Source organism: Sycon ciliatum, chromosome 7 (assembly GCF_964019385.1).
Source record: "Sycon ciliatum chromosome 7, ocSycCili1.1, whole genome shotgun sequence".
NCBI lineage: Eukaryota > Metazoa > Porifera > Calcarea > Leucosolenida > Sycettidae > Sycon > Sycon ciliatum.
This window is the reverse complement of record NC_088649.1, coordinates 7,456,947-7,483,002: the sequence shown is the minus strand read 5'-3', so window position 1 is coordinate 7,483,002 and position 26,056 is coordinate 7,456,947. Positions and strand designations below refer to the sequence as shown.

At 46.8% G+C, this 26,056-nt stretch overlaps 1 protein-coding gene across 2 annotated transcripts; it reads left to right on the top strand.

Annotated features, from left to right (window-relative positions):
* The first annotated feature begins 13,885 nt into the window (after positions 1-13,885).
* LOC135820867 (uncharacterized) lies at positions 13,886-25,586 on the top strand. 2 transcript variants are annotated; one of them, XM_065333910.1, is made up of 7 exons: positions 13,886-15,126; positions 17,379-17,551; positions 21,884-22,204; positions 22,621-22,733; positions 23,444-23,617; positions 24,304-24,626; positions 25,032-25,586. In XM_065333910.1, exons 2-7 carry the CDS (start codon positions 17,386-17,388, stop codon positions 25,177-25,179), a joined length of 1,245 nt encoding a protein of 414 aa, XP_065189982.1. In that variant the 5' UTR covers positions 13,886-15,126; positions 17,379-17,385; the 3' UTR covers positions 25,180-25,586. The 2 variants fall into 2 exon arrangements, with proteins under 2 accessions (XP_065189982.1, XP_065189983.1); XM_065333911.1 differs by lacking the exon at positions 13,886-15,126 and adding an exon at positions 15,558-15,726.
* The last annotated feature ends 470 nt before the right edge of the window (positions 25,587-26,056 follow it).

The following is a 26,056-nucleotide window of genomic DNA, read 5'->3' as shown; positions in this document are numbered from 1 at the left end:
GTCCGAGGCAGTGAGTAGGCATTTTACAACTTCCTGGCCCCCCAAGCAACCTCCCAGACACAATACCCAGCAGGAGGCACTCAGGTGCCACTGGTAGTGACGTCACAGCAGCGGCTAACATCAGCTCGGCTGCTGGGCCGCGAGCGCTGAGAGACCAAAGTCGAATACATCTGTATGCTAATTCCTCCCATCACCATGTCCGCAGCAACACATCTGATCATCTACCCAATCACGGCAATCAGTATGTACAAGTACATGATTGTGTGGCGAGGAGGAGAAGAGGAGTCTGGGGTGGCGCATCCTCATTCAGAAACCAAGGTGTCTTCCGCGAACAATCTCTGTGACACTAGGTACTTCACCATATTTTATGTTTTGGATTCTTGCTCTCCACGTCTTCGCTGACACCTGCCATCCCCCCAACGACTTTTTCATGTACATATACAGTACAGTAGTCACAGAGCTAATGGACGACATCAGGGCGAACAGGACGGGGCAAACAGCAACATCGTAAAATACACATCCCAGAATATGGCATGTGTCAGCGGTTTTACGCGACCATATTTCCCGTCCATGTCTGTTGACTTCTTCAATCTTTCTGCAACTCGATCAAGCATTTCCTCCCATCATCAGCTCTCCAGTGGCCGGTGTCATCAAAGAATCATTCAACTCGTGTCTGTATGATGAGCAACAGGTAAAGAAGTGCCACTATGGCCTTGATTTGTTTTGCAGTCAGTCTGTAACGGTGTTGCTAGCTCATGGCCGGAAGTGTGGCCCCGTTGCCTCATGTTCACCACACCAACGAGACGTGTATGCTATACATGTACAGTCATGTACATCAAGAGTACATAACCCGGATGGGATTACATGTACATGTACATGTAGTCATGTACGGAGACTCCCTCGATCTAGGCTAAGGCCTGTGGAGAATCCACAAATACAAATACGTGTATGTACTCTTGATGCACATGTGCGTGTATCGCTGCTACAGTACAACATCAACAATAACCTGTATTTCAGGATTACCCAAAGGCTAACGCCTATCTGGGGATCTCCTATCTGTATATCAGGGTCCTGGGAGTCGTACCCAAACTTTGGGTACGACTCCCTGCTGTATATGTACTAGCAAGAGTACATGACTCCCCATGGGGGTTATGTACTCTTGGTACTAGGAACATAGTGAAAGAGAAGAGAGATAGTAACAAAGTATACTGCTCGCTTTAGTGTAGTGCTATGAAAGCGACATGTCAAGCTCAGTACTACGTACATGTACATAGTCATTTGCTTTGTGAATACATTACCCGTTTTCAAGTGGAGTTCACACGTGGTCGTTGCAACCCGGTACAGTATTCAGCTGTATTGAGAAACACAGCCAGATTGAATAGGAGCGGTTTGGTTCGATTGTGTCAGGCCACCCCAATGCCAGATTATACCACGGGATGGCAGATTCAGCGCCTAGTGGCGGGGGTGGGGCGATACTCTCATAACCAGCGCCGGACGATTCGTTACCTACACCCATGTGCCTCCAAGGGATATGCAAATCAGTACTTCAATTAGCCGAGGTGCTCAAAAAGGATGCCCAGGGCCTTGACATATCATTACTTGCATATTCGATGCAAAGAAAGCCCAAGATCTCATGAGGAGAAGAGAACGAAAAGGTTTGGTTCAGAAAATCTTCCATCTGCTCTTCTAGACTGGTGTGGACAACGATGCATGACTTGTACTGTTCTAAGAATTAGAACGCTTCAAATTTGTTCTACAAAGAAAAAAGGATGTTACTAGTATATCAAGAGTACTTTTTACCGAAGTCTCATCACTACACATGTATATCACTACACATGTATATCACTACACATGTATATCACTACACATGTATATCACTACACATGTATATCACTACACATGTATATCACTACACATGTATATCACTACACATGTATATCACCATAATGTGTATCACTACACATGTATATCACTACACATGTATATCACCATAACGTGCAGTGTAGCAGTCGATGAGTGCGTTTGAGATTCAGTGGCACGATGCATGTCATTATCAGTGGTATGCTGATAAGTACAGTCATGATTGCATTACAGTTTTGCAATTTGAATTACGTCATCATCTGGGCGCTTTGTACATGATTGTATATGTATGGAGTAGCACTACAAGCTTTGGTTTGCACACTAACAACAACAACAACAACAACAACAACAACAACAACAACAACAACAACAACAACAACAACAACAACAACAAAAATAACAACAAAAACAACAACAACAACAACCACCCAATTCTTCCTCACTCTTTCTCCTTTCTTACACTATTATCTCTTATTGGCCACTGACTATCGTGAGAATAAAGATTTGAAACAACAACGCTATACGATATCGATGCATACAATGTTGCCATTCGCATTGCCTTTGTAGAACATTATCTTTGCTATGTTGCTCGAGCCTCTAGCACTTGGTGGATAATGCCGGCAGGATTTCTGACATGTTTCATGTGTCAGGCTTTCAGAAAAGGAGGAGAATTGGTAAGCTTTGAAAAGGTTCTGTGATTCTCATTGCTGTTCGAGCAGACTGTAAGAGGGCGGGGGGGGGGGGGTGCTTCTCCGAGGGTGGTGGTGGTGTGTGTGTGTGTGGAGAGGGGGGGGGGGGTGAGGGTAAAGGAGGAACCAACGAAATAAAGAGGCAGAAGGGGAGAAAGAAAGGGAGTGAGCGAGACTGGGCGGAGAGAAAGTGTCGAGAGAGAGACAGACACAGAGAGAGAGAGAGAGAGAGAGAGAGAGAGAGAGAGAGAGAGAGAGAGAGAGAGAGAGAGAGAGAGAGAGAGAGAGAGAGAGAGAGAGAGAGAGAGAGAGAGAGAGAGAGAGAGAGAGAGAGAGAGAGAGAGAGAGAGAGAGAGAGAGCGAGAGAGAGAGAGAGAGAGAGAGAGAGAGAGAGAGAGAGAGAGAGAGAGAGAGAGAGAGAGAGAGAGAGAGAGAGAGAGAGCGAGAGTGAGAGAGAAAAAGAGAGAGTGAGAGAGAGAAAAAGGAAGAGCAAGAGAGAGAGAGAGAGAGAGAGAGAGAGAGAGAGAGAAATAGAGAGGTAAAAAACGCCAAACATCGGTTTCAGAACGGTAGACTGCTGTGATAGCTTGTACTGGACTGCATAACCCACGGGCTAGATCATTGTGTCCATCAATACTTAGTACATCTATGTGGACAGATTCTGGCATGCATTACTTGTATACACAATCAGTGCAGTTACTCAGCCGAGCACTGCTAACATGTTCAGACTTGTCCATATCCACTCTCGTATAGGAATGAAGCATCCTTGAGCTTTACAACTCGATCAGAGCAGATACTAGTACGCGTCTGCTGTTTCCTTCAGCACTGCAACTAACTAATTCACAGCTCAGTATAATACATGTACATGACTGTACTAGTTTGGAGGTTTCGCCATTATCAATCCTGTAAGCATTCACCATGATCTCTTGTGGCTTAGCTAGCCGTCCTCTTCCGCCAGCATTAGATGGTGATTGGTAGCCAAGAGTTCCTATTTGCAGCCGGCGGTGTGGTCTTTGAAGTAAGGACCAGACCTGTACAGGATAGCCACAGTTGCGATGGACCACGTCGAGTGGCCACGTCAAACCCGCAGTAATCGTGTTTGCAAACTCTCTCGAAAATTATGCAAATCCTCGAGGAGAAGGACATCAGAGTGAGAGTATCTTCCGGATCAGGCCGAGCAGGATTTCCTCACGTAGCGCTAGAGAGTTCAGGGCACTCGGTGAGCGACGGTTGGGGGCATTGCTTGTCGTGCTAATCAAGAATGCAACAGCGAATGATGCTGGAATGGTGTGTGGTGCAACTGCGTGTGTCCTACTTTGTTTGACACAATCCACGTCCCCAGTCCGGGCCCAGACTCAGTAGAGGACTCGTGCTGCACATCACTGGTTGGGACCTGTACCAGACTGAATCTACATCTTGATTAACACATTGTTGTATTGACTGGAAGAATGGTGTACATGTGGGTGAATTCCATCTTCTACTTCATGCACCGCTCCGCATTCTTGAATCTTGATCACTGCGTAGGCTTAGAGCATGCACAGGGGTCTACGTTGTACAATCATGCATGTTGTGAAGCAGGAAACAGTACATGATTGTATTCCTTCAGTTGTCTGATGATTGCCTAGCGGCATGAAACTCAGAGTTACAACCAACCTGAACGTCCTCTGCTGAGTCTGCTATGTACTAAGCTCTGTCTCTGACATTGAGCACTCTCTGAAGCTCGGGGATCAACGGATTTGTATTCCTTCAATAGAATATTTTTTACTCTTTTTGAAGTGTGTGGGTTAAACGTACAGAGGTGAGGGCTGCGCCCCACCCGCCTGCGTGAATTCACAAGAAGCGTGAGTTTCGACTGAAGTCTGAAGAAAATGCTGGACTATCTCTGCTGAGATGGCAGCTACAACATAGACATGTAGCTCAGTGGTTACAGCATCCCTGGCCTCAAGCAAAGGTCCCAGATTCAACTCATGGTGGTGACTGTCAATTATTCTTCAGACTTTTCCCGCTTGCATCTTTCTCTCAATCCAATGAATATCTTTCCCCATATCGCAGGTGAAAAGGCATAGTGGTGGCCTGCGGAAGCGAAGGCTATACTGTAGCTTGTGTGTTTCTGAACATTCAAGTGATGCTAACGCGGATCCCGCGAATACTATTATAATCGCAGATCACCGTTTTGAAGTGTTTTCACATGAAAAGCATAATGTCTATGTGCCGAGCAACTACTCGACACGAACATCACCGCATCTTTTTTTTCTTTTTTTTTACTAAGGCCACAGCTTCCAATCATGACATGCAAAGCAGCGGGATCTCTATTGCTTCTTAGCATCTACATGCACATGCACATGTAAGTCTACATTTCGGGTCATGGTGACCATCAACAGGAGCATACAAGATGTACTTTGAAGTACATGTACATGTATACATGTACATGTACATACTTACATGTACACACTGTTGTGAATTCCAGCAGAAATCCAAGAGAGCTCGATACCGGGAAGGTAGAGCCGTGACACACTAGTCAGAACAACAGATGGCTTGATCAGTCACAACTTAAAGTTTCATGCCATCTCAGGCACTCATCAGGTGATATGAACATCAAGAAAAATAACCCACTGTTTAAAGCCCAGTATGGCGGGACAAGGATAACAGAAAGCGCTAGGGGCGCTATCAACTCATATCCGATTCAGTGTCATAGCCAGTAAGGATCGCGGTACTAAGGTGATAAAGGATAAAGGTGATAAAACCGAGCTGGCCTAGCTAGTGAGTTCCGCGGTGCAAAGATGATGATGGTGACAAGGCGGCAGAGAGCTATCAACTGGCCCTACTGCCTGGAGGCAGGGTGCCGAGAAGATCATGTTATCGGTGTTGACAGCATGAATTTATTTTGATGTCGACATTTGGATATCAACTCCGACCGCTTGTTGAGGTACTTACATGTACATGTACATGTAAGTATGTACATGTATTATTGTACATACATGTTGCAGTGAAGTCTGAATGAAAAACATCATGATTCAAGCGAAGCAAATTTCCGATCAATTCGGCTATTCACACTTTAATACCGGTAAAATGTACACAGTTACAGTCGTAAAATTAGTAAAACGATGCCACAGTGATCTGTACTTTTCTATTTATCGATCATTCAGTCCACATTTGAGTTTGGCAGCACTGCATATATTCATTGCTTATCACAAACCCTATATGACAAGCTTCTTACTGCCAGCCGCGTAGCATTAAAGAGAATATTTTCGTTGGATAGAATGACTCCCACCACTCTTCTATACAGTCATACTAACTTGTACGCCCTTGAGAAACGCCTCAACTTCAAAACCTACATGTATGTATTTGTTTACCGCTGCCTGAATGGACTTGCTAGTCCTCTTCTGCTAGACCGCTTTACCGTGCTCGCATTGCAGCCACCACCCGTGGCCAAGTCTCTGCTGCTCTTGTGCTGCCCCCCCGCCAACACCCGATATGGCTTTCGTGCAATTTCTTATTTGGGCGCTGCCAGGTGGAATACATTTCCACCGGCTTGCCGCATGTCTAGTTCACCAGCTGAATTTCGCTCATCCATCAAATCATACCTAGGGTTCCCTGTAAAAAGGCGCTGACGCCTGTTGGGAATTCCCTAGTAAAAGAAGAATAGTTTTAGTCTTTCCAACTTGAGCCATTCCCTGTATAATCCTTCATGAGAAGGGACCGAAAACGTTCGGATACTTTGACAAGTGCCTTATTTAGACTGGATGTGTGTTTGCGTGGATACTTACGACCCAACACGTACCTTCGTTAAAATTAAAAGAAGAATAAATGATAATAAATAATAAGTACAAGTAGCATAGCTAGTTGCCATGGTGTTAATCAGTTGCCATGATGTATACATTGGTTGCTTGTTTGTTTTGTTTGTTTTTGATTTATTTTAGTTCGTTACCTCAACAGTACAATGTATAACTTCAAAGAGGGTGGAACAGGAAATAAATAACTGGGGATCATCAGAAAGGAAGTGAAGGAGAAAAAAAGGGAAGAAAATAAATACATGTAAGATAGTCAGTTGTCATGGTTGTCGAATAGCCCATCTTCCTACAAGACGTCGCCAATTGTTCCTGCTTCGCCTTATTTGGTGAAGGAGCAAAGGGTGGGACAGCACCACTGCAAGAGTTAAGCCGTAGTGGGACATCTCTTGATTGTCAGCAAACACGCCCATGCCAACACAATCGTTTGGTCGTTCATGTGGTTTGGTTGAGCCGCCAACAAGTGCTAAAATTAATGGTGAACAATATTATTTAGATCCACATTGCAACATTGCAACAAGCAGAGCAGCCCATGGCGTTGTTGTCATGCTAACGCCAATTCCGCATCACAACTGCTGAATAAAATTTAATGGCATTGAGATCAAGCAAGATTCACTCTTGATGGCACGAACTTACTGCTTTTTCAAGAATCTTCCTTTCGAAGTGTACTATTGGCAACTGTTAGGAGGTATTGAATGTGCCAACGGAAATGTTCAAGATGATCACTGCCAACCTCTGTGGCACAAACATACAATGTACATGTACATGCATGCCTGTTTTCTACTGATACCTGTACAATGTCATGTACTCCTCGATTAACGCCCGTCTGTCATCCATGTGTTTATTCTGGTGGTTCATAGAAACAACTTGTACCGTAACCCCTGGTTAGAGACCTTAGACTGGTAACCTCCAGATAAAATACGTACAGGTGCGTTCTCTCTTTAGCCTATCAGACCAGCTACAGTGTAGCAGATATTGATATCTTCAGTGGTTCTGTCCACTCAGCGCTTCCTTCATCTGAATTTGGGCAATTATCGAGTGCAGCGACAAGCAATTTGCATGAGTTTAGGGACGTCTGGTGACCCGTTCGTCTCCCAAGTCCACAAGGATCACACACACGGCGCACACATGTCCCACAATAATCTCGTACACAATTCATGCGTATCATGATTATCAATACACCGATTGATGAGGCTGGACAAGAACTTGCAGTGTCGAAATGTGTGAAGAGCTGATGAAGTACAGGTCAATTTGGTACGAGATTATGCAGTTGACGCCCTACGACTGTAACTGGATGATGTAGGTCACTTGGTGAAAAAACACCTTCCACGATCATAAGGGCATCAGGTTTCAAGTTTCCCGACTTTCAGGCGATATCAATACGGGTTACAGTGCCTGCACTAACGTGAGGTTCGTGCGAGGTCTCATATCATTTACATTTAGAAGTCAGTGCTAGTGCCAGCTCCAACTACTTACGTTGAAGTGGCGAAGAATTCTCGTGATTGCCTGTTCCTAAAGCTAGTAAAGGCCAGATTGTGAGTACGTATGATGACGAATACACGAAGCACCTGAGCCTGAGGCTGAGTGTGTCCTCCAAGTGATGAACACAACAGGCATTCGTACAATGCACGCGAAGGCAGCAACTGCGACTAATGTCGTAATGACTACATGATTGTATGTTTGCCCACATACAGACAGGTCGGAGAACCCGGAGGTGCAGAATGGCACCTGCTTGCGGTAACAGCAAGCCCATACTGTAAGACATGTTATTATAACGAGTCGCAAATTTAACGATTGTCCAAAATCCATAGGCATAGGTTAAAGAGAACATACGGTAACGATCTTATACCTTACGTGTACGCCTACTGAGTATCCAGGAAACGGGCAAAGAAAGAATCCTGCCTCCGCCTCACGCACTGGGCACAACCGTACCTGTGAACAGTTCGCAAGGGAGAGGTTCCCACGTCACTTGTAATGCCACTATCGCACTATCGCAGGATGAAGGGCAAGTTCAGGCCGAAATGAAATTTGTGTCGAAAGTGCTAGGAATGCTCGCAATCCAACTTGAGGCGCTATCTTGCAGTCACAGGCAGTCGCATCTCTTCACATCACTTGCTAAGAACATGTATGTGAATCAAAACAGTAGTAATCGAATTTTGTTCCCCACAGTTTTCGATGTTACGCAGCTTATCCAATTGCCACCCCGGCCCCAGGCACGACACACATGTACATGTACATTACGAATTATGATGTAGATGCTGCTATCGGGTCATTCAGGCCTGCTCTAAACTTCACGGGACACAGGTTCTTGTTGGTGGCCTGTGCCAGTTTTCCCGATTCTTGGCACTCTAATAGAACATCAGTCTAGGGGTTGTATTAGAGCAAGTGACGGGGAGACTGGCTGAATTTTATCGTGTCAATGTTATGCGATTACATCAATTTCCGTCAAGTGAAGGCTTTACCCTGAGTGTGGCCGAAAACGTCAAGTGCTGCTGGCGAAGAGGAAGCAAATCTACATTGCAACTCCATGTCCCCGTCTCCATCTCCTGCTCTAAAGGTCTCTCCAAAATCATCATCACATGAGTCAAGCAATAGCCTCCACTATCCATCCAGTACTGTCTTAGCTTTTGGTTTGGACCTTGTTTTGTTATTACTAATATTAGGTCAGATAGAAACGTCCCATCACGTAGACTTCGGCCTTTGGGGAATCCCGCAAATAATAACTATAATCATGCTGAATATAAAATTAATTTACAGATATCACCTACATGTACATTATGTGATTCTGTAGCTTAGCACTCACACTAACCAGTAACCACTCGTCTGTTCACTGGGAATTGGGCGCATGATCCCACACGCCATATATAGCCTTCTTGCTGGAGCCTGGAGAAGGTGAAGGAGTAAACCTAGTGAGGGTTTAGCTGGAAGAAAGCCAATCACACATCGTGCATCCACAGATGTCGTGCTCATAGTGAGAATCAAATGCTCCCAATACACATTGCCCCCTATAACCGGCACTTTGAGAGTCACTGGGAAATGCCAATATTCTGCACTTTTCATGTTCTTTTTATCGTAACTTCAGTTCTACTCACTCTAACTTCACGAACGTAGGCCTCCTGTAACGATTTCCGCGAGAGCAAGAGGCTGAGGTCAAGCATGATGACGAGGACACCATATCTCTCGTGCTGGAGAGTAACGTTAACCCAACGCGGCAACGGAGACTATAATTATCCTTCAGCAATACGCATACATGTACATGTATGCACACAATCATAGACAACAGAACAGGAACGTTGGACGACAATCTGCATGTCCTTGCACTCACAACCGTGAACGTCACTGCATAATATCCCGGAAGGAACACTCTTCTTTGTTGACTTCCAGTCTTGGGCAAATCCTCAAACAAGCACTAGTCTAAGTGGGTTCGCAACATCTGTACGACTGCAGGTCTCATCCGTCCTGTCCACTGACCTGTCCAATGGCACCTTCATCATTGTCATTTTCGTCTTCGTTCTCCACACTGAAGCACCAATGGGTACGGTTAAATTGTCGAGTTGGAGGGCCACACACCAGGCGCCGGTAATTTATTTATTTGTTTCACCTTCCCGTGGCCAGGAAATGTTTTTTTAGATTTCTGCCAGTCAGCTACACTATCATTTTCGTCTTGGGGGTTAGGCAAGGGGAAGCAGCTATGTAGGGGCGTGAGCCCGCCTTTCGGAATCGGGAGTTGCAGTTTGCTCCACTTGACTCTCCGGAGTGAAGAGAACCCACACCTTCATTTGGTGGGGATTTTGCAGTCAGATGTGCGACTGCGCCAGGGAATAGAGGCCAATATGGAGGGAGGGGACGATAGCCAGCCATGGCAAATTTTGAGGCAATAGCCTGCACATACGGTAGAAAACTCACCCATGGACGGTAGAGAGGAAGACTTTCAAACTCCCCGTGCTTGTTGCTGAAGACGGCACCAATATGGGGTATTAGCAAGAGCAAGGTGCACTCTGATGTTTGAGCCAATTTACAATACATGTAGAAAGGAAAGGGACATACATGTTGGATATAGTACAAGTTAAATTCAGTGTAACTGTCCATCACTGCAACTATACTATACGGGCAGAAATTGTGGCCATTTCTTAGCCGAGAACCTTCCGAGCTGGAAGGCGATTGGTTAGCGCTCCAGAGATGTGTTGTCGCTAGGTGTCATGTCGTCGAATGTCTCAGTACCTTGTCAGTTTTGTGCCTAGTCGTAGTTGCAGGGTTTGCACAGTGGAGTATGCAATCGTGGATGGGTTTTCTTGGCCAGGAGCCTTGGACAAGACGCCTTTACCCATGACTATATGAAACACCAGCGACCACAAACTCACATGGCAATGAACCAGAAAGACGATTGAAGTGCTAGAGAGCTGACAGCTACAATGTGGTCGAGGTTCTGGTGTTGCCAAGGGCTCGCTGCTTTCCAGCATGTTCCTTCAAAACAAACAATGTGTTTTGTCACATGGTTGCGGGGTACGTTGTTCCAGTGGAAGGCTGTTGGCAGGATGCAGAGACACTGCCTTACCATCATCCACTCAGTAGCATACACTGTGGTTGTCTATTCAATTATTTTATAAGTTTAGACAAGGTACGACGTCATCGAAAGCTTCCGTTATACACCAACATTGTATCCCGTGGGTAAACATGGCGCCACAGCATAGACCGTCCTCAAGAAGAGGTCCAGAGGTTGGAGACTTCATTCAGAGGATCGAGCAAAGCACAGTTTCGAACTGGATGTGCGTGTCGCCGCCACACCGTCTCAGCAGAAACTTGAGCAGAAAGTTGGCAACAGCAGGATTGTCTTCTTTGTGGCAGTAGTACGCTGTCTTTATCGCTATGGGATCGCATGGTCACAAACATTGCAAAACAAGTCTACACGGAGACAACGGAGTACACTATTATTGTTGTTTCGCACCGAACATGGACTTTATTATGACTGCGGGGGATTCGGCAAGGAGATAGCGCTGGAGACGGTTGCTATTTTTAGTTTATTAGTGCCAGTATGACGACAAGGTATCGATGAAGACATAAGAAAGCTCATCGACGCCGACGGAACACGTCCGAGGAAACAATGCGGCTGTTAGTATCTAGTATATGTATATTCTACGCTACGACCTGGCGAAGACATCATCAGACACGGGACACGGTGTGGTGAATGTGGGAGACACGACCTTGGACATGGTGGTGCTCGACTGTCGTGTCCTGTACCCGCGCCGGTGACGAAATGATTGATGAGTCCTGACCCCTGGCCTGGATCATAGCCGGCCCTATTCACCAGCACCTACTCTACATACTCTTGAGAGTCTTGTGGAGTCTTCGCTCCTCTCGCTGTTTGAATACACCGCGCAACTTGGCTTCACGTTCAATGAAGCCCTAGGATTTGTATGAGTAGTGTTTTCACTCTTTCAGCAAGCAGTCGCACCACATTCATCTCGCGTACCTCACGCTGTGAAGCTTTTGTCGCTCTGCGAATGTCATTCACAAGCGCAACACACATACACACACACGCACTCATGTCCCATGTTCTCCCGGCTGATGCTTTCATGCACATTGCAAACTGCCGGATCTTTCTCGGAAGGTGATCACATCTAAGCAAATGTCGATCGTTCTAAACTCCCCCCCCCCCCCTCCCCCACACACCAATAGTCATTTTCTTCTAAGTGTTGGAGTGGAACATTCACTTGTAGGCTATATAGCAGACTTAGCCAACCTGAACGTCCTCCGCTGAATCTGCTATGCTCTAAGTCCTGTCTATGACATTGAGCACTCTCTGCAGCTCGGGGATCAACGGATGTTTTCATGTACAACATTATGTGACGCAGATCATGAGGATTCTCACTTTCCCTTTGTACGAGGCGGAAATACACTTGACCGGGCTGAAACCCATCCTGAACGGGTGGCCCTCTGCTACATAGATTATTATCAGCTACACTGTACACGCGTCTATTCTGATAAGCGTATCCCCTTCGTGCAGGTACAGTGCATGTGTGGTTGGCACTTTCAGGATGGCATACGCAGGTAACGTGTTTTGCCGAAAAAAAACACAGTTTCTGGCTTCCTCTGATATCACGAGGCGGCCAGCATCCCGTGCACGGAAATCTGAAAATAACACTTGGACGTAGCTAGGCCGTGAAGGTGCCCGCGCATTTTCCAGCACATCCTCACTACCCCCCACTGGCACTGTTTTTAGCCATTGTGAATGGTCCCTCCGCAGTGCACACGTCAATAGGAGCAACGCCATACTGCTACAGATGCCCATATCAAGGGCGTTCAGCGAGGGAAGCCACACATGAGGAGAAAAAAACAGTTTTTGCAGGGTGCTGCATGCTGAGCCGAACGTTAACGGCAGGGCTTTTACTTTTGTAAAAGGAATTGTGCAGCAACGAAAGACGTCGTTATGTTTTGTGAAGGACACTTGGCTGACGTCACGCACGCTTGAGATTGGCAACCCGAACGCGAGCTGATAGGGCCTATACTAGTATAGGGCTCTCTCAACAACTTGACTTCGTTACTTTTCAAGCAGATGCTCTCTGTCGTGAACGGCGTTTGTCACGTGACCATTGACGAGAAGCTTTTACTTTCCTTTAGTGTGGGTACATGTTTGGCTGGTGCATTCCTCGGTCTGAAAACATGTTCGTTCTCGAGTGGAGCAAATCAGATAATTGCTGGTCGGAGGTAGTGTCGCCTCATTGGCTGAATTTCGTGTCTGTTGAATGGCCTTGCAGTCGTGCTCCCCTTTGCCACAATTCACTTTTCACACCACTCCCTCAGCCAACCCTTAGGATACACGTGCTGTTCAAGCCATTCGTTCAGTGTTTCCAGGGTGGGATTAGATCAAAGTTTGTCCTTCTGCCAGGCGGAGGAAGTGCTACCACCAACGCGTGAATCATTGCGTGAGCACCATGAACTAATTTACTTGTAGTTCCATCCGGTCAGTCAACATTGAAATGATCCAGCCACCAAACTACCTACTACTTCTAGTGTTGGCACTAATCGCCGTCATTTTGGCAAGGTAGGCGAACCCCTGTTTTCGGGTGCGCGCTCACATGCTTCGACAAGTAAAACATAGTAATTGTTGCTGAGTGAACAGTCATGTACAATCATGCAGCAAGCTCTCACAAAAACATTGCAGACTGGCTTTTGCCAGGGCCAGGCCCTTGATTGAGTTCATAGTTCATGCACCGCCTGTGCATCGTTCACACACAACAGCGCAGTGTCCAGCTCAGCTTCGTGGTGTGCGCGTGAAACGGGTGAATGGCTGGCTGTGCGTGAGTGAGCGAGCGCGAGTCTTTACGTCAGTCTGTAGGTGAAACGCGCCATCTTTTCCACCATCTTGTCGTGAAGTGCGAGTACTTCTTCTTTGCCACATAGTTCAAGTGAGGCTAGCTGCGGCCCTGGCTTCTTGCACTCCACCATACAGCCTCGCGGTTCTCGCAAGTGAAGCCCTCAGCACAGCAATGCAGCAGCGATAAGTTTCAAAAGTACTTTTCGCAGGCTGAACCTAATAACTGGAGGACAATGGTTTCTGATTGACAGTGGAAGGCCATTGCCCAGAGCACAGTCAGTTAATTTATAATGTTTCTCGGGTTATGCTCCACTCGACGGAGCCCCCGTGAAGAGAAGCAGTCGGCCCTGTCATGGCTGCTGCAGGCGCAACGCGGTGAGCGGCATTTCGGAACATGCGAACCATGACACTCGGTAATAGCGCGTTGTTACCTCTATCAAGAGTTCTCTTGCCTCTACTGCTAGCTCGATACTTCAGCCCAGGCTACGCGTGGGAAGCATGTGCGATACCGTACGGAAAGCCGACTTCAACTTCAAGCTACGAATGGTGGGAACGCACTTGTGCAGCCCACGTACCAGGCGAGGACAGGGAAGACTGCTAGTGACTTTGAAGCAAAGGTTCGACTCACCCGCCAAGCTCAAACACAGCTTTCGGTGTGCTATTCTCTGTCTTCCTCTCGCTAGCGCAGAGCTATACTAGAGCACACGATATTACCGTCAATAAGAAAATACCTCCTTACAAGAGGCCGGTGCCGATTTAATTCTTCTGCACTGCGGGAAAGCTGACACAATGCGCCGGCGTATTACCGTCAGCGCTCGCTGAGCGCCGTGCAAATGACCCAGCTCCGAACTGAACTCGGATGTGCTCTGCGCTCTGCGCTCACCGCGCGCACAGGAACCCCAGCACCTACACCGTTCACCTAGTGAGCTCTACACAGGACTACTTCAGACTTTCGTCTTTATAGCGTGGGGTCACCGGTACAAATGGACCAGATCTCAAGCTTGGGTCTGCTAGTGAGTAGGAAGAATTGAGTTTCCGCTTCTATTACTCGAGCTAAGTAGTAGACGAATGCAGCTTCTCGCCAAGTTTCGCCTTATTCGTTTCGGATTCCATTCTCGCTGCTGTAACTTGCAACCATCGTCATCGACTTCACGGGCGTGTCTGATCCGTGTGTCTCTAGTGTCGTTGTGGACGACCGACATACGGCCTGTGAGATCGTGGCAGCGATCCGTGTATACAGGACTCGAAAGCAATCACGGAACACTTTGCAAGCACATAGAGTCGCCTCTTCGCCAGCACACAGTTGCTCCCCCCTCAGCAAGCGCTGCAGTTGTCGAATTTTCTGCACCGGGTTCGGATACATCGAGGTGGAAGTTCTCCGTTTACTGGGGCTCCACTTTGCAGCAATCCAGGACTCACCTACGAATCGTCGTTCGAAGTGCCCCGAGCAGTCCGGAACTCTCATCACAATCGTGTAAGTTTAATCAGCGATTTCGAGTAGTGTTGTGAATTCATGAAGTGGCCAGGACTATCGTGTAGAGATGAGTGGTTCTGCCTATGTCGATAGTTGTGGGTTCGAGTCGTAGAGTCGGGGCATTCACTGATGGGGACTAGATCTTGCAGCCGTCTGACTACTGTTGAGTATTGCCACTATTGGCACTCGGAACTGGTGTGCAAACAAACCCAAAGACGAAAGAAGTGCTCGCCTGCCGAGTTGGCGTTTAGCTCGCGTGACCCACCCAGCCTGGTGAAGACCTGACGCTGGCTGGCATAGCGACCAAGGAGGAGGGTTGGTTATAGCTATAGGATCGATCTCAGGAACTCCTAGAGAAGCGGCCAATCGCTGCAATTTGTCGAAAGCTGAATGCTGTGGTCAAAAGTCACAGTGGCTGTAGCACGGAGGTCAGTTGGCAGCAACTATCATTTGCAGCAAGTTAGGATCTGTCTTTTGCACAACCTCTTGCCACGTATTTGTCGAATCGGTTCAGTTCAGGAACGGAAATTGTCTTTTTGAAAAAGTACTTCAGACCTGGAGTAGCTGATAGTGTTCTGCCCCAGGCGACATATTGACAAGGTACTGGCAAGCGTGACCTGTCCTTGTACTGGCTTCCTTCCTGACATCTTGTCAAGTCTTGTGGGCTGTAAGGGATGGGCAACTTTCATAACACCATCTATAGGCATTTGTTCTGAGATTTTCAATGGGCACATTCAACAGTACCATTACCGAGCATAATGTTGTGTAAATGCCCGATGAAACTGCATGCTGACGTCCCATAGTGGAGACTAGGTTGATGACCGGTATGTTGTAAGCATGGTGATTCAACTGGGTGGATATTTAGAAAGAATGGGATCCTTCACATCATTCAGTATCATGAGACTAGTGTTTGGCTGACTGGGTGCTCAGGATACACACATGATATCATGTTCTCTGTGGATCACATTGACAGCCATCTGCGTGATCAATGCAAACTGGAAAGGATTCTCCTCTACCTCTATGCACTTGTTCTGAATAGGGGTCCACGCAGCATGGTTGCAACATTCACATTGCCTTGCCGTGGCTCAACTGACTAATGTCCCAGTGGGACAATCTCCTATGGTTTGATCTGATAGTGGAGTACTTTCTACATGCCAAGGACCATAATGTGGGGGAGCGCCATTTGCTTATAAAATGCTCAAGTTAGATGTACCACAAATGGGTGGTGCAGGAGAGGGAAAGGTGACTGCGTCTTCATGGTGAAGGACTTTAGTACATCTCATTGTATACATCTTCTGTTAGTTGGATCATCATAAGGGTGATTTAGATGAACTATTATAGTTGTTTAGGAATGGGTTTGCTCCCACACTGGAGCTTATGCTATTCCGCCGACGACTTCATACTTGACTGACCGAAGTCGCAACCTCTAGCTCGTACTATTATAGTTGTTCATCAGTTTATTGTGTTGAGATGGACAACGGTGTGGTCTTCACAGCTGGGACAGGATGGCAGTCATCTTTTCTGCCACCTGATGGCAGATACCAGGGCATGCTAAGATTAGCGATGAGCTTGTAGATGTGCAGACTGCTGGCAGAGGAGGTTGTGGGTTTGCGTTCAGAATAGATGGAGAGGCCTGCATTTGGCAGCATCATCAGGTTGCTGGGTGATGAGTGCTGCAAGAATAGATAATAATATTATGGTGCCAGCTTGTTTGCTGCTGCCTATAGGCTTGAGCAGGGACTGCCATCTTGTTCATGCCCATACTGGTTACATTTTGACCAGGAAAACACAAACCTTCAGGGTGTTAATGCCGGTGGTGGTGGTGGTGGTGGTGGTGGTGGTGGGGGGGGGGGGTAGTGTGGTTAAGCAAGGACAGTATTGTCGGTTGCCGAAGAACTGGGGGGTCAGCCTCCTAGCCCAGACCGTTCGTATTTTCATGTTTTACAGTCTACGCGCAGTTGAGTCACCGTGTATACATTGGTCTGCCGTGCTTGATGAAATTCTCGCATGGTGGTTCTTTAACGCTCCGTTCTTCGATTTGAGCCAACGTGGCGCATGCCCGGCAACATCAGCTATGATTGAGGGCGTAGAGTCTCCACCTTATGTGCAGGAGGGTTAGCACAGAGCCTAGAAGGCTGTGAAGACATTCTGCTTTGTCTGATAAGATCTGCACTGTGCTTGACTTCTGCTCTTTCTGCACTGAGACAAGTTAACATTATCTGTGTTGTGTTTTGATTTTTGCGACCACCTAGGAACGTGATGGCATCAAACACAAGATCCAGTCACCGACTCCACATACAGCCTACTGGTGGTCTGGCTCTGCGACCATCACTGATGATTGTCTGCCTGCTCATTGTCACGCTGGCAGTGGCGTGCTGCGACGGCAATACTCAGTCAGACTTTGAGCAGTTCGTACTAAGACCAGGTGAGTCCACTATGGGGGTCTAATGACTTCACTTTACACGGTAAACCTGGCTTTACGGGGTAGTCTTGCCCTCTGCATGTGTGACTGATGCTAACGGATGCAAGATGAAAGTTTAAAACTTCAGAATACCCACCCGGGTTTAAGGTTAAGTTCAAGGCTTTCCTTGGAGAGGCAACTGTGATGAGTGAGAGTAGACTAGCCCCACCCTCGTTTTCTCCGTCTCTTTGGATAAAAAGGTCTAACCCCCCCCCCCTCTAACGTCGAATGAAACCTTTGGATTCATTGTACCTTCTAAAAAATAGTAATACATGGCAAACTAGATGTAATGCTGCTCTAAGGAGTACTGCTGTGGCCTATTTAGTGTGTGAAGATTGTTTTTGGGGTTGAGCAAGTACCATTATGTGGATTAAGCCATTGAAAGGAAAGCCTGTGGCTTCCATTTCACATCTACCCGGCCTTCTGATATTTCCTGATACACAGAAGCTAACTTTGAGAATTGCTTGGGAGTTGGAAATATAATCGTCTTGCTCCATCGTATGCTTTGGATGCCCAGTGCTTGGAATTGGTCAGCCTTCTTGGTGCGATGTGTATTCTGAAGAGTGATGGTGGGCATGCGACCATGTGATTGCCCACATGAGCACCAGATGGGGGTGATAGGAGTTCCGATTCCCACTATTTCATGGCGTGTGTATTGCAAGTGATACAGAGCAGTGGGGAGTATGCGGCGCAGTTATGCACAGGGGTGTGCGTGTGTGTGTGTGCTAGGCCGATGGGACTTGGCATGCGGTGGAGATAGGATTACGCCGCCATTATGCCGCCGTAATTGGCACGCACAATGGGAGGTTTATGAACGTGCACAATGAGTTCCACAGTTAAAATCTGTCGTTATGCACTGTTTGTCTTTTGGCAGCAAGAGAACTTGCTACTTGAATGCATGCTAATTTGACCGGCGATACCAGTGGTCACTTTTTACTGGTTAAATCTGGATAATGATAGCTAGCAGGCTCCACAATGCCTCCCTGGGTGTTCCTTGATAATTAAATCATGCTTCGGCTTAGGAGGTCCCCCTCCTTGCAGTAAACTTTGTAACTACATTTCAATACGCCCTGCAGTGTGCTCTGATTTGGTCCAAGGCCAACAGATGTCCTATGGAGCATGCAAACACATTAGATAAGCTTCTCCCAACGCCAAGGAAAGTTCAGCATTGCACTTGATGCTTTCAGCTTCCAGGCCGAGTGCATGGTGAGACAAGGTCTTTCTCTTGCTTGCCCACAACGTGCTAAAATACACAGAGCTAGCATGCTCGGAATGTTTCCTTATATGGAGCACAGGTGGCCCGTGGTGGGCCCAGGCTCATTGGAGGCAAACCACTGAATGAGGACACTGGACATGGTAGAACCTATACCATGGTACCCCTCCCCCCACACACACCTCATACACATGCATGGCAATCTAGCTGCTCTATTCATGAGGGCTTTACATTCAACCCGATAACTACCACCACCACTACCTACTTGGACTTGTGTATTATTGCATAATATTGCAGCGGCAAATGGAGTTATCTGAAATGAGTTTAGGGTGATGGATATTGTGATGGGATTACAAGAGGGTAGTGGAGGGAAAGGTGTAGAGGATGTGTGTGGTGGGATGACAGGAGAGTAGTGGAGGGTGGTAGGGAGTAGAGTGCATTGCATGGTATTGGTATTATTGCATTAGCGACAGTGCAGTGAGCTCAGCACAGCACTGCACGTACACTGTGCACTGTGCACTGTGCACTGAGCAAGGCATCGCAGGCAGGCGGGTAGGCAGGCAGGCAAGTAGGCCTCTTGATGGGATGGCCCAGCAGACCATGGGTGGATGGCTTGTCGTTTCAGAATGACATGAAGCAGAGCCTGCCTCACCCGGCAGGGGGTCAAGAGGGGCCTGTCCTCCCATACCTGGGCCAGCAGCAGCCTCCACCAGGCTGGGACATGATACTGGTGCTGTTTTACAATGTGCTAGTAGTATAGCAGTGTGGCTAGCAGTGTGGCTAGCAGTGTGGCTAGCAGTGTGGCTAGCAGTGTGGCTAGCAGTGTGGCATGTAGTATTAGTAATATCTGACAGGCTGTACCTGGTACGGGCCTTCACACATGCACACTTGAGGCCGAGGGAGGGGGGGGGGGGGGGAGGCACCACTGCTCCACTGCATTCAATACAACACTCAATAGGCGGATTCCAGTCGTTTAGCGTGGAGCAGTTGCCAGATCTACTAACTAATTACCTATGCTATATTGGATTGAGGGTGAACCGAGCAGAGTAGTTATTCAGTTTCTAGTTCTAATTTGCAGTGAATTGCACGTGCTGTAATGCCCCGGGGAGCCATGTTAAGTGTGCAGGAACTATAGATAGCCTGTGTTTGCGTAGGGCTGAGGAAAGGCACATCTGCTCAGACAGCCTGTAGCTGGTCTTGTCCAGCGCCATAAACTCCCTATTTCCCCATAGGCTTACATTCCACCATGTGTGGTCGGAGTGGAGTTGTCTTAAAACTGTGCACAGTGGTGTTTCGTTGAGTCGCTAATACGTTATGGCGCCTGACAAAAGCCCACAAAAGCCAACGTTCATAAGCTGGTTCTGTTTCTCAACACAATTGCGTAGCCGGTGGTAAGGCTAATGCGTGAGCTGAAATACGTTTGAGCTCGGCTGCCTGTGTGGTTTGCACTGCACGATGCCAAGTTGTAGGCTTGGGGTGCTGCATGTTCTTCCACACCTATAATTATATTGACACTTGCTGGAGTTCTTAATTTACATAATATTATAACCCCCCCCTCTCCTTCCCATGGTCAAATCTTCCTGTATACTGCCTTTCAGTTCGGGATCAAATTCTGACCAGTGAAGGGCCCACAGTGGGTGCAGCCTCCATACTCACTACTGATGAGAGGGCAAAGGTGCTAGTTCAAGTTCAACAACTAAGTTTCCACAATTTAAATTATTCTCATCACAGCATGAGATGTAATTACGTGCAATTACGTGGCCGGCTAGCATCTGATGGATGACCCCAGGTCCACGTTTCATGCCGATTGTGCCCGGACAAAATGCATTTTCGTAATGCAATTAATGCGGCAAAAGCCATGGCAAAGGAAATTGACACGGGTAATTCCCATTCTCCACTTGTAGATTTGAAATGAAAAGTCGATACTTGTAATGGGGTAGTTTGATGGGATTCATATTGCAGTCAATTTATGGAAATTAAAGTGTGAGATCCAATGCCTGCCAGCTACTGAGAGAGAGAGGGACTCCACCAGCTCCTGAACAAGGCCAGTTGTCGATAGCCATTCACAGGACAACTAATGACAACTGCTCCAGTAATGTAGGCTTCCTGAAGTTGATCAGGTTCAGGAACTGCAGTCAACCATACATGAATGTGTGCGAGTGATCCAATACTGCAATAGCCAAGTAGGCAGCCGGGTGTCCAAAGAGCGTGTATGTACCGTGCCATGGTATGCATCTGGGCATATGGATGGTGTCCACCATCCATATTAGGGATAGTAGAATGCCAGATGAATAAAAAAATACCTCTAGGTTTTGCGAAGAGTGCAATGTGTGGTTGTTCACACTCCATGTATACTATTGTAGACTACTGAAGGAAGATGCTCCCAGGCCACTGTTTGAGTATGTATTCAATCATGTTATATGGACAAGCTAGCTAGGCGGGAGTAGTTGGCGGTATGCTCACCGAAGCAACATTACACGATATGACCGTGACAGAGGCACATATCAACATGTGTCCAATTGGCAATTGCCTTCACATGACACACGTTGAATGTCAGATTGGACAAACAATCGTGTAGTTTCGATGAAAGCACTTTGTCAAAACAACGTACCGAACAATGGCTCCGTGTTCAGGAACATGTTTTTCACCTGGGTACGTATTGTGTAGCGCAGCGGGGTATGAGCGGAGCCTGACTCTGTGTGGCAACTGTTGAGCTGGCCTGTCAAGCTAATGCCTGCTTGCACATAATCACAAGTACAATGTGAAGATGCACTGTTATATTGCAAAGGCAGTTAGTACTATCTGGCTCATTTTCATTATGATGGTGCCAGCAAATGCACATTTGGAAAGGTGAATATATTGGGAAAACTGATCCGAAGAGAGGCTAGACTGAAGAGAGTCTCATTCTCCTAAAAATTAAGAATTGTTCATATACAAGAGAGAGCGAGAGGGGAAGCTTTGTTTCAACTCTGAGTTCCGATACTAATTGTTCATATAGCCTTATCATCACGAAGGCAGGAAGATTGCACCAGTTGTGGCTGACCGTCAATGTCCTTTTCCATGTGTTTGCTTTTCAAATTCAGCCAAACAAGTACCGCGTACAGTGGACACGGAGGGTGAGAACTCGGTGGCAATCTTAGAGGCACTGCTCAATCGCATCCGCGAGCAGCAGATCGAGCAAGAGATGATCCGAGCGTCGATGACCACAGCACCTCCGACGACCACTGTCCGTGGTGGCCGCACTCCTACAAACAGCAATGGCCAGGGCAATACCGAGAATACCAATAACAACGATGCTGGGGACGGCGTGAACAATGAAAGTCCCATTGATGATGACCGTACAGCGGTGGGCCATACGGCTGGGTTCTGCGTGCGCCAGACCGAAGAAGCAGAGCTAGGCTTTGGTAAGAATGCATCAGTTTTTTTTTGCAAGGCACTCAAGGGTCAGCCATTCAGTAGGAAGTGCAAGCTCCAATGTTTTGAGTAGCCACCTTTTTCAGTTCTTTCCCCCCGCTTTTCCTTGTTTTTCCAAAGTGGATCGCACTTTGGAAAAACAAGGAAAAGCGGGGGGAAAGATGCAATCGCACATTGTTTCAATTTCCACACTCACTACCTGTCGATTGCTCAAGGGAACATCGCCCATTGGGCTTATTCTCAAGGAGTGGAGTGCATTGCATGTTCAGGTTGCATTTCAGTACAATACCGGTTTGTCACACGGGGGAAAGTCGATACCACCCCGTGGAGAAATAACCGGAGCCCAGTACTAGTTAATTCCCAATGTTGATTGTGTGTGTCTCTATACGCTTTGTACTTTCTGCAGGCCTTAATACAGATGCACATCGCCGATTTCTAATGGTTGATGTTGGCAAATGTGTGCGACTGAGAGAAAGACCGTCAGCTGATACTCAGAACAGTTCCTCAGTCCACCTAAAGGTGAGAGATCTTTTTGATTTGGGGCTGCAAATATTGTTTGAGTGCAATTAGTGATGAAGTTGGCCGAAAAGAGATGGGAATTAGGTAGAAAATATCTCGTATAAGCGTGCTGAAGAAATTGGATCAGAATGTGACTTAGTGTGGTGCCAGGCACTGGGCAGCTTCAGTCATGCCGGTAATAGGCTATGCACTTGGTTCAGGTTTTAAACTCCCGCACACATTTTACTCTCGCTGTTTCTGCATGTGGGAGGAGAAACAAGCCTGGAGCTGAAAATCTAAAATTCTGGTCATCCCAAACCCCATCCCCTCCTGGAATGATTACTTTTATAGCCTATCCTGGCTCTGAATTCACACCTGAAGTGCCAATCAGAGTTCATCAAGTGTTTTCTTCGTGGCCTGCTGATGGCTGAACTCTTGTTCTTTCTGCATGAGGGAGGAGAAACAAGCCTGGAGAAGAAAATCTAAAATTTGTAAATGTGTGCGAGACGTGTGGAGGTGAATGAGTGGAGGTCTGAAAATTATAGCCTCCATTCTTACGAAACGTGAGGATGTGCATACATTCACTGCAAATTATCCACCTATCAAATGAAGGGGTGGTGTGTATATGGTGTCAGTTTCATCCAGTAGTATGCCAATCGTGATTGCAAGAACTCCTTGAAACTTACGAATGCCAATCGTGTTGTGTTCGTGTTGGCTCCTCCGCGGTGCAGAAATGCCGGCGATGCCAGAGTTGTGTTCCCGTGGAGACGGAGCAGAAGACGTTTCTGACTCGCGAAGGCCCGAAGACGGTGGACGTTGTCAATCGCTGTGGCTGTCTACCGGAGGAAATCCAAAACAAGCCGAAATCGGTTTGGAAGAAGTGCCAAAGAAACACTGCATTCAAGGTAAGGAGAGCTGGGTGAACGCATTATATTTAGAAGACTTTTTCAGCAAGGAGGAACATAGTGTTGCAAATTTGTATGTTGTCGACGATCGACTCTGTCAAGCTCAACCAAGTTTGCGAAAATTAGCGAGAACATTGGCAATTTTAGCGACATGGATAGATTCCGCTAAGATCTGACATCACAATTTCCTAGATTTCTACGTTAGATAGAAGTTGTCAAACACGTAATCGTTCCATTGCTAAAATACCATGCAAGCGAACTATATTCATCACAAATTTCTGCCTGTCAGCAGTATGCCGTTGAGACAATGGTGGAAGGACGGCTTTTAGCAGGTTGTGCAAAAATATTCGAAATTTGTGAGCGGACCGACCCCTTTCAACAAGCGTCCAATGGATTGTTATGGAAATGAGAAGTCTCCTATATCTGGCAGTCTGACGTGTGAATTTAGAGGTTTTTTGAATCTTTGACGTCCAGATGAATACCATTACAATTACCACTGTCCGTAGCCCATTCCCATTCCCATTACCATGCTCCTGTATATCCTTCGCTAGCTCTCAAAATTTTCACAATCTGCCTCTTCAATTCACACTGCCTAGGATATCCCATTGTCAAAAATGTCGGTGGTTCCTTTAGTGATTACATTCCCATCTCACTCTAATTTGCATTCCTATCTTGGTCCTGCGCAGATAATGTACAAGGGAACGCGTTTCGAAACGGAGGTCGACGTCGGAAACTGTGCCGGGTCATGCCGAAATCAGACATGTCAAGTTGCCGAGGAGAAATGCCATGTGGTCAAAGGACCCAATGGCAAGGAGTGTGTAAAGGTCATCAAGAGTTGTGCGTGCGGCAAGTCTTGTCGCCGCAGGCCCTACAAGAAAGCCTATCGAGAGTATATCCATGACAATGATGTGGACGGCGGTCGCTATCAGACCAAGATTGTTGATGTTGGCCGCTGTGATGGTCCCTGCCCTCGACTCTCAAGACAGGAATATTGTGAGAAGATCAGAAGGTGAGGCGTTTGTTTGTTTGTGCATACCTGTGTGCTTGTTGCATGCATGCACGTGTGCTTGTGCGTGTGTATTCGCGCACTTTGAAGTACGTACTGTAGTAAGATTCGAATGATCTTGCATATGTGGCGGTTGGGATATTAGCGAATTTGTCACTGATTGTCACTAGGGCAGGACACACCCTAGAGTTGGGAAGAGGGGTAGGACCCACCGTAGATCCTATGAGAAGGCCCTAGAGGCCAAGCCTGAATGAAGGTGTACGTCTGCAAATTACAGTGACACCTGCATGCCCTTGTTTGATGCAGTGAAGCTGTCTTGGTACGAAAGTATTCAGGGTCCGATAAACACAAATTTCACTGTCATTGAGTTGCACTTGTTTTCATCCCTGTCTTTCACACTGTGCACAGGCAATTTCATTTCCTCTGCAAGCTGAGTACATCGCCAGTGCAGCTGCGTTGCGCGCCGTCCTCCGTGCGACCCGTCATCATCCGCACGTCACGTGACCACTCCATACGGGTCATGTCAATACAGACGTGTGCGTGTCGGGAGAACTAGTATTAGTTCCTATCTAGGAGTGTTATACCTTATACCAGTTTTCTTGTCAGTGGTGTGGCCGATATAATTATATGATGTAACAGAATGCTATGTGAAATTTCGATGAAATTTGATTTTGATTTTCTCTACAAATGCTTATGAAGGCAAAAAGTGCTTTATGTACCGATTTCTTTACGAATATATTCCGTTCTACCGCTATTGGTGCATTTCATTTGTGCAAGATCTTGATTGATGCCTTGATCCAATTACGAATATCTTCTTGCCGTTTTTACCTTGAAGACATGTTTTAAAACCTAGGATATAATTTCCCATTCAACAACCATGACGTACTTTCTAAAACCCTGGAAAGAAGGGGATGTGACTTACAATCGAGTGTGAATTTCTGCTTATGCGAATAAATTGAAACATTATCGCTTTAACCTGAAGGTGTGGTGTATTGAATTTGTGGTTCAAACCTGAAAGCTGGGTGCTACAAATATTTAAATGCGGCTTATAATCGGGGAAGGAACCTTTCATTCGTACGAAGGGCAAGGTGTCACAATTCACGGCTATCCTCTCGGCTGCAGGCCGAGTTTTCCGCATGTTACCAGGTGGAGGGTATGCTTTATCCAGCTCTGCATAGGTCTTTGTCGAGCGTAATTGGATCTTTGCATCATATTACCGTACACATCTCTGTCCCTCCAGAAACTTGCAGAGACATTTCGGAAATATCGCGGAAAACGTTGCTAGGTAAAATGCCACAATTTTCGGGATTATTGTGGTAAAAATGCGGAAATTGCGGAAAGGTCGATATTGGTACTTTTACTGTAGTGCGGTACGATGCACGAGTCGTACAGCGTAAATCATGCACGAGTCGTACAGCATAAATCATGCATGA

What these genes read in the sequence shown, in the direction of transcription:
- LOC135820867 (XM_065333910.1), top strand. Translation starts at nt 17,386, where the DNA reads ATGGCATCAAACACAAGATCCAGTCACCGACTCCACATACAGCCTACT. An exon ending in AGAAGCAGAGCTAGGCTTTG is followed by an intron (nt 22,205 to 22,620) that starts GTAAGAATGCAT and finishes TACTTTCTGCAG; the next exon opens with GCCTTAATACAGATGCACAT. An exon ending in AAAGAAACACTGCATTCAAG is followed by an intron (nt 23,618 to 24,303) that starts GTAAGGAGAGCT and finishes GGTCCTGCGCAG; the next exon opens with ATAATGTACAAGGGAACGCG.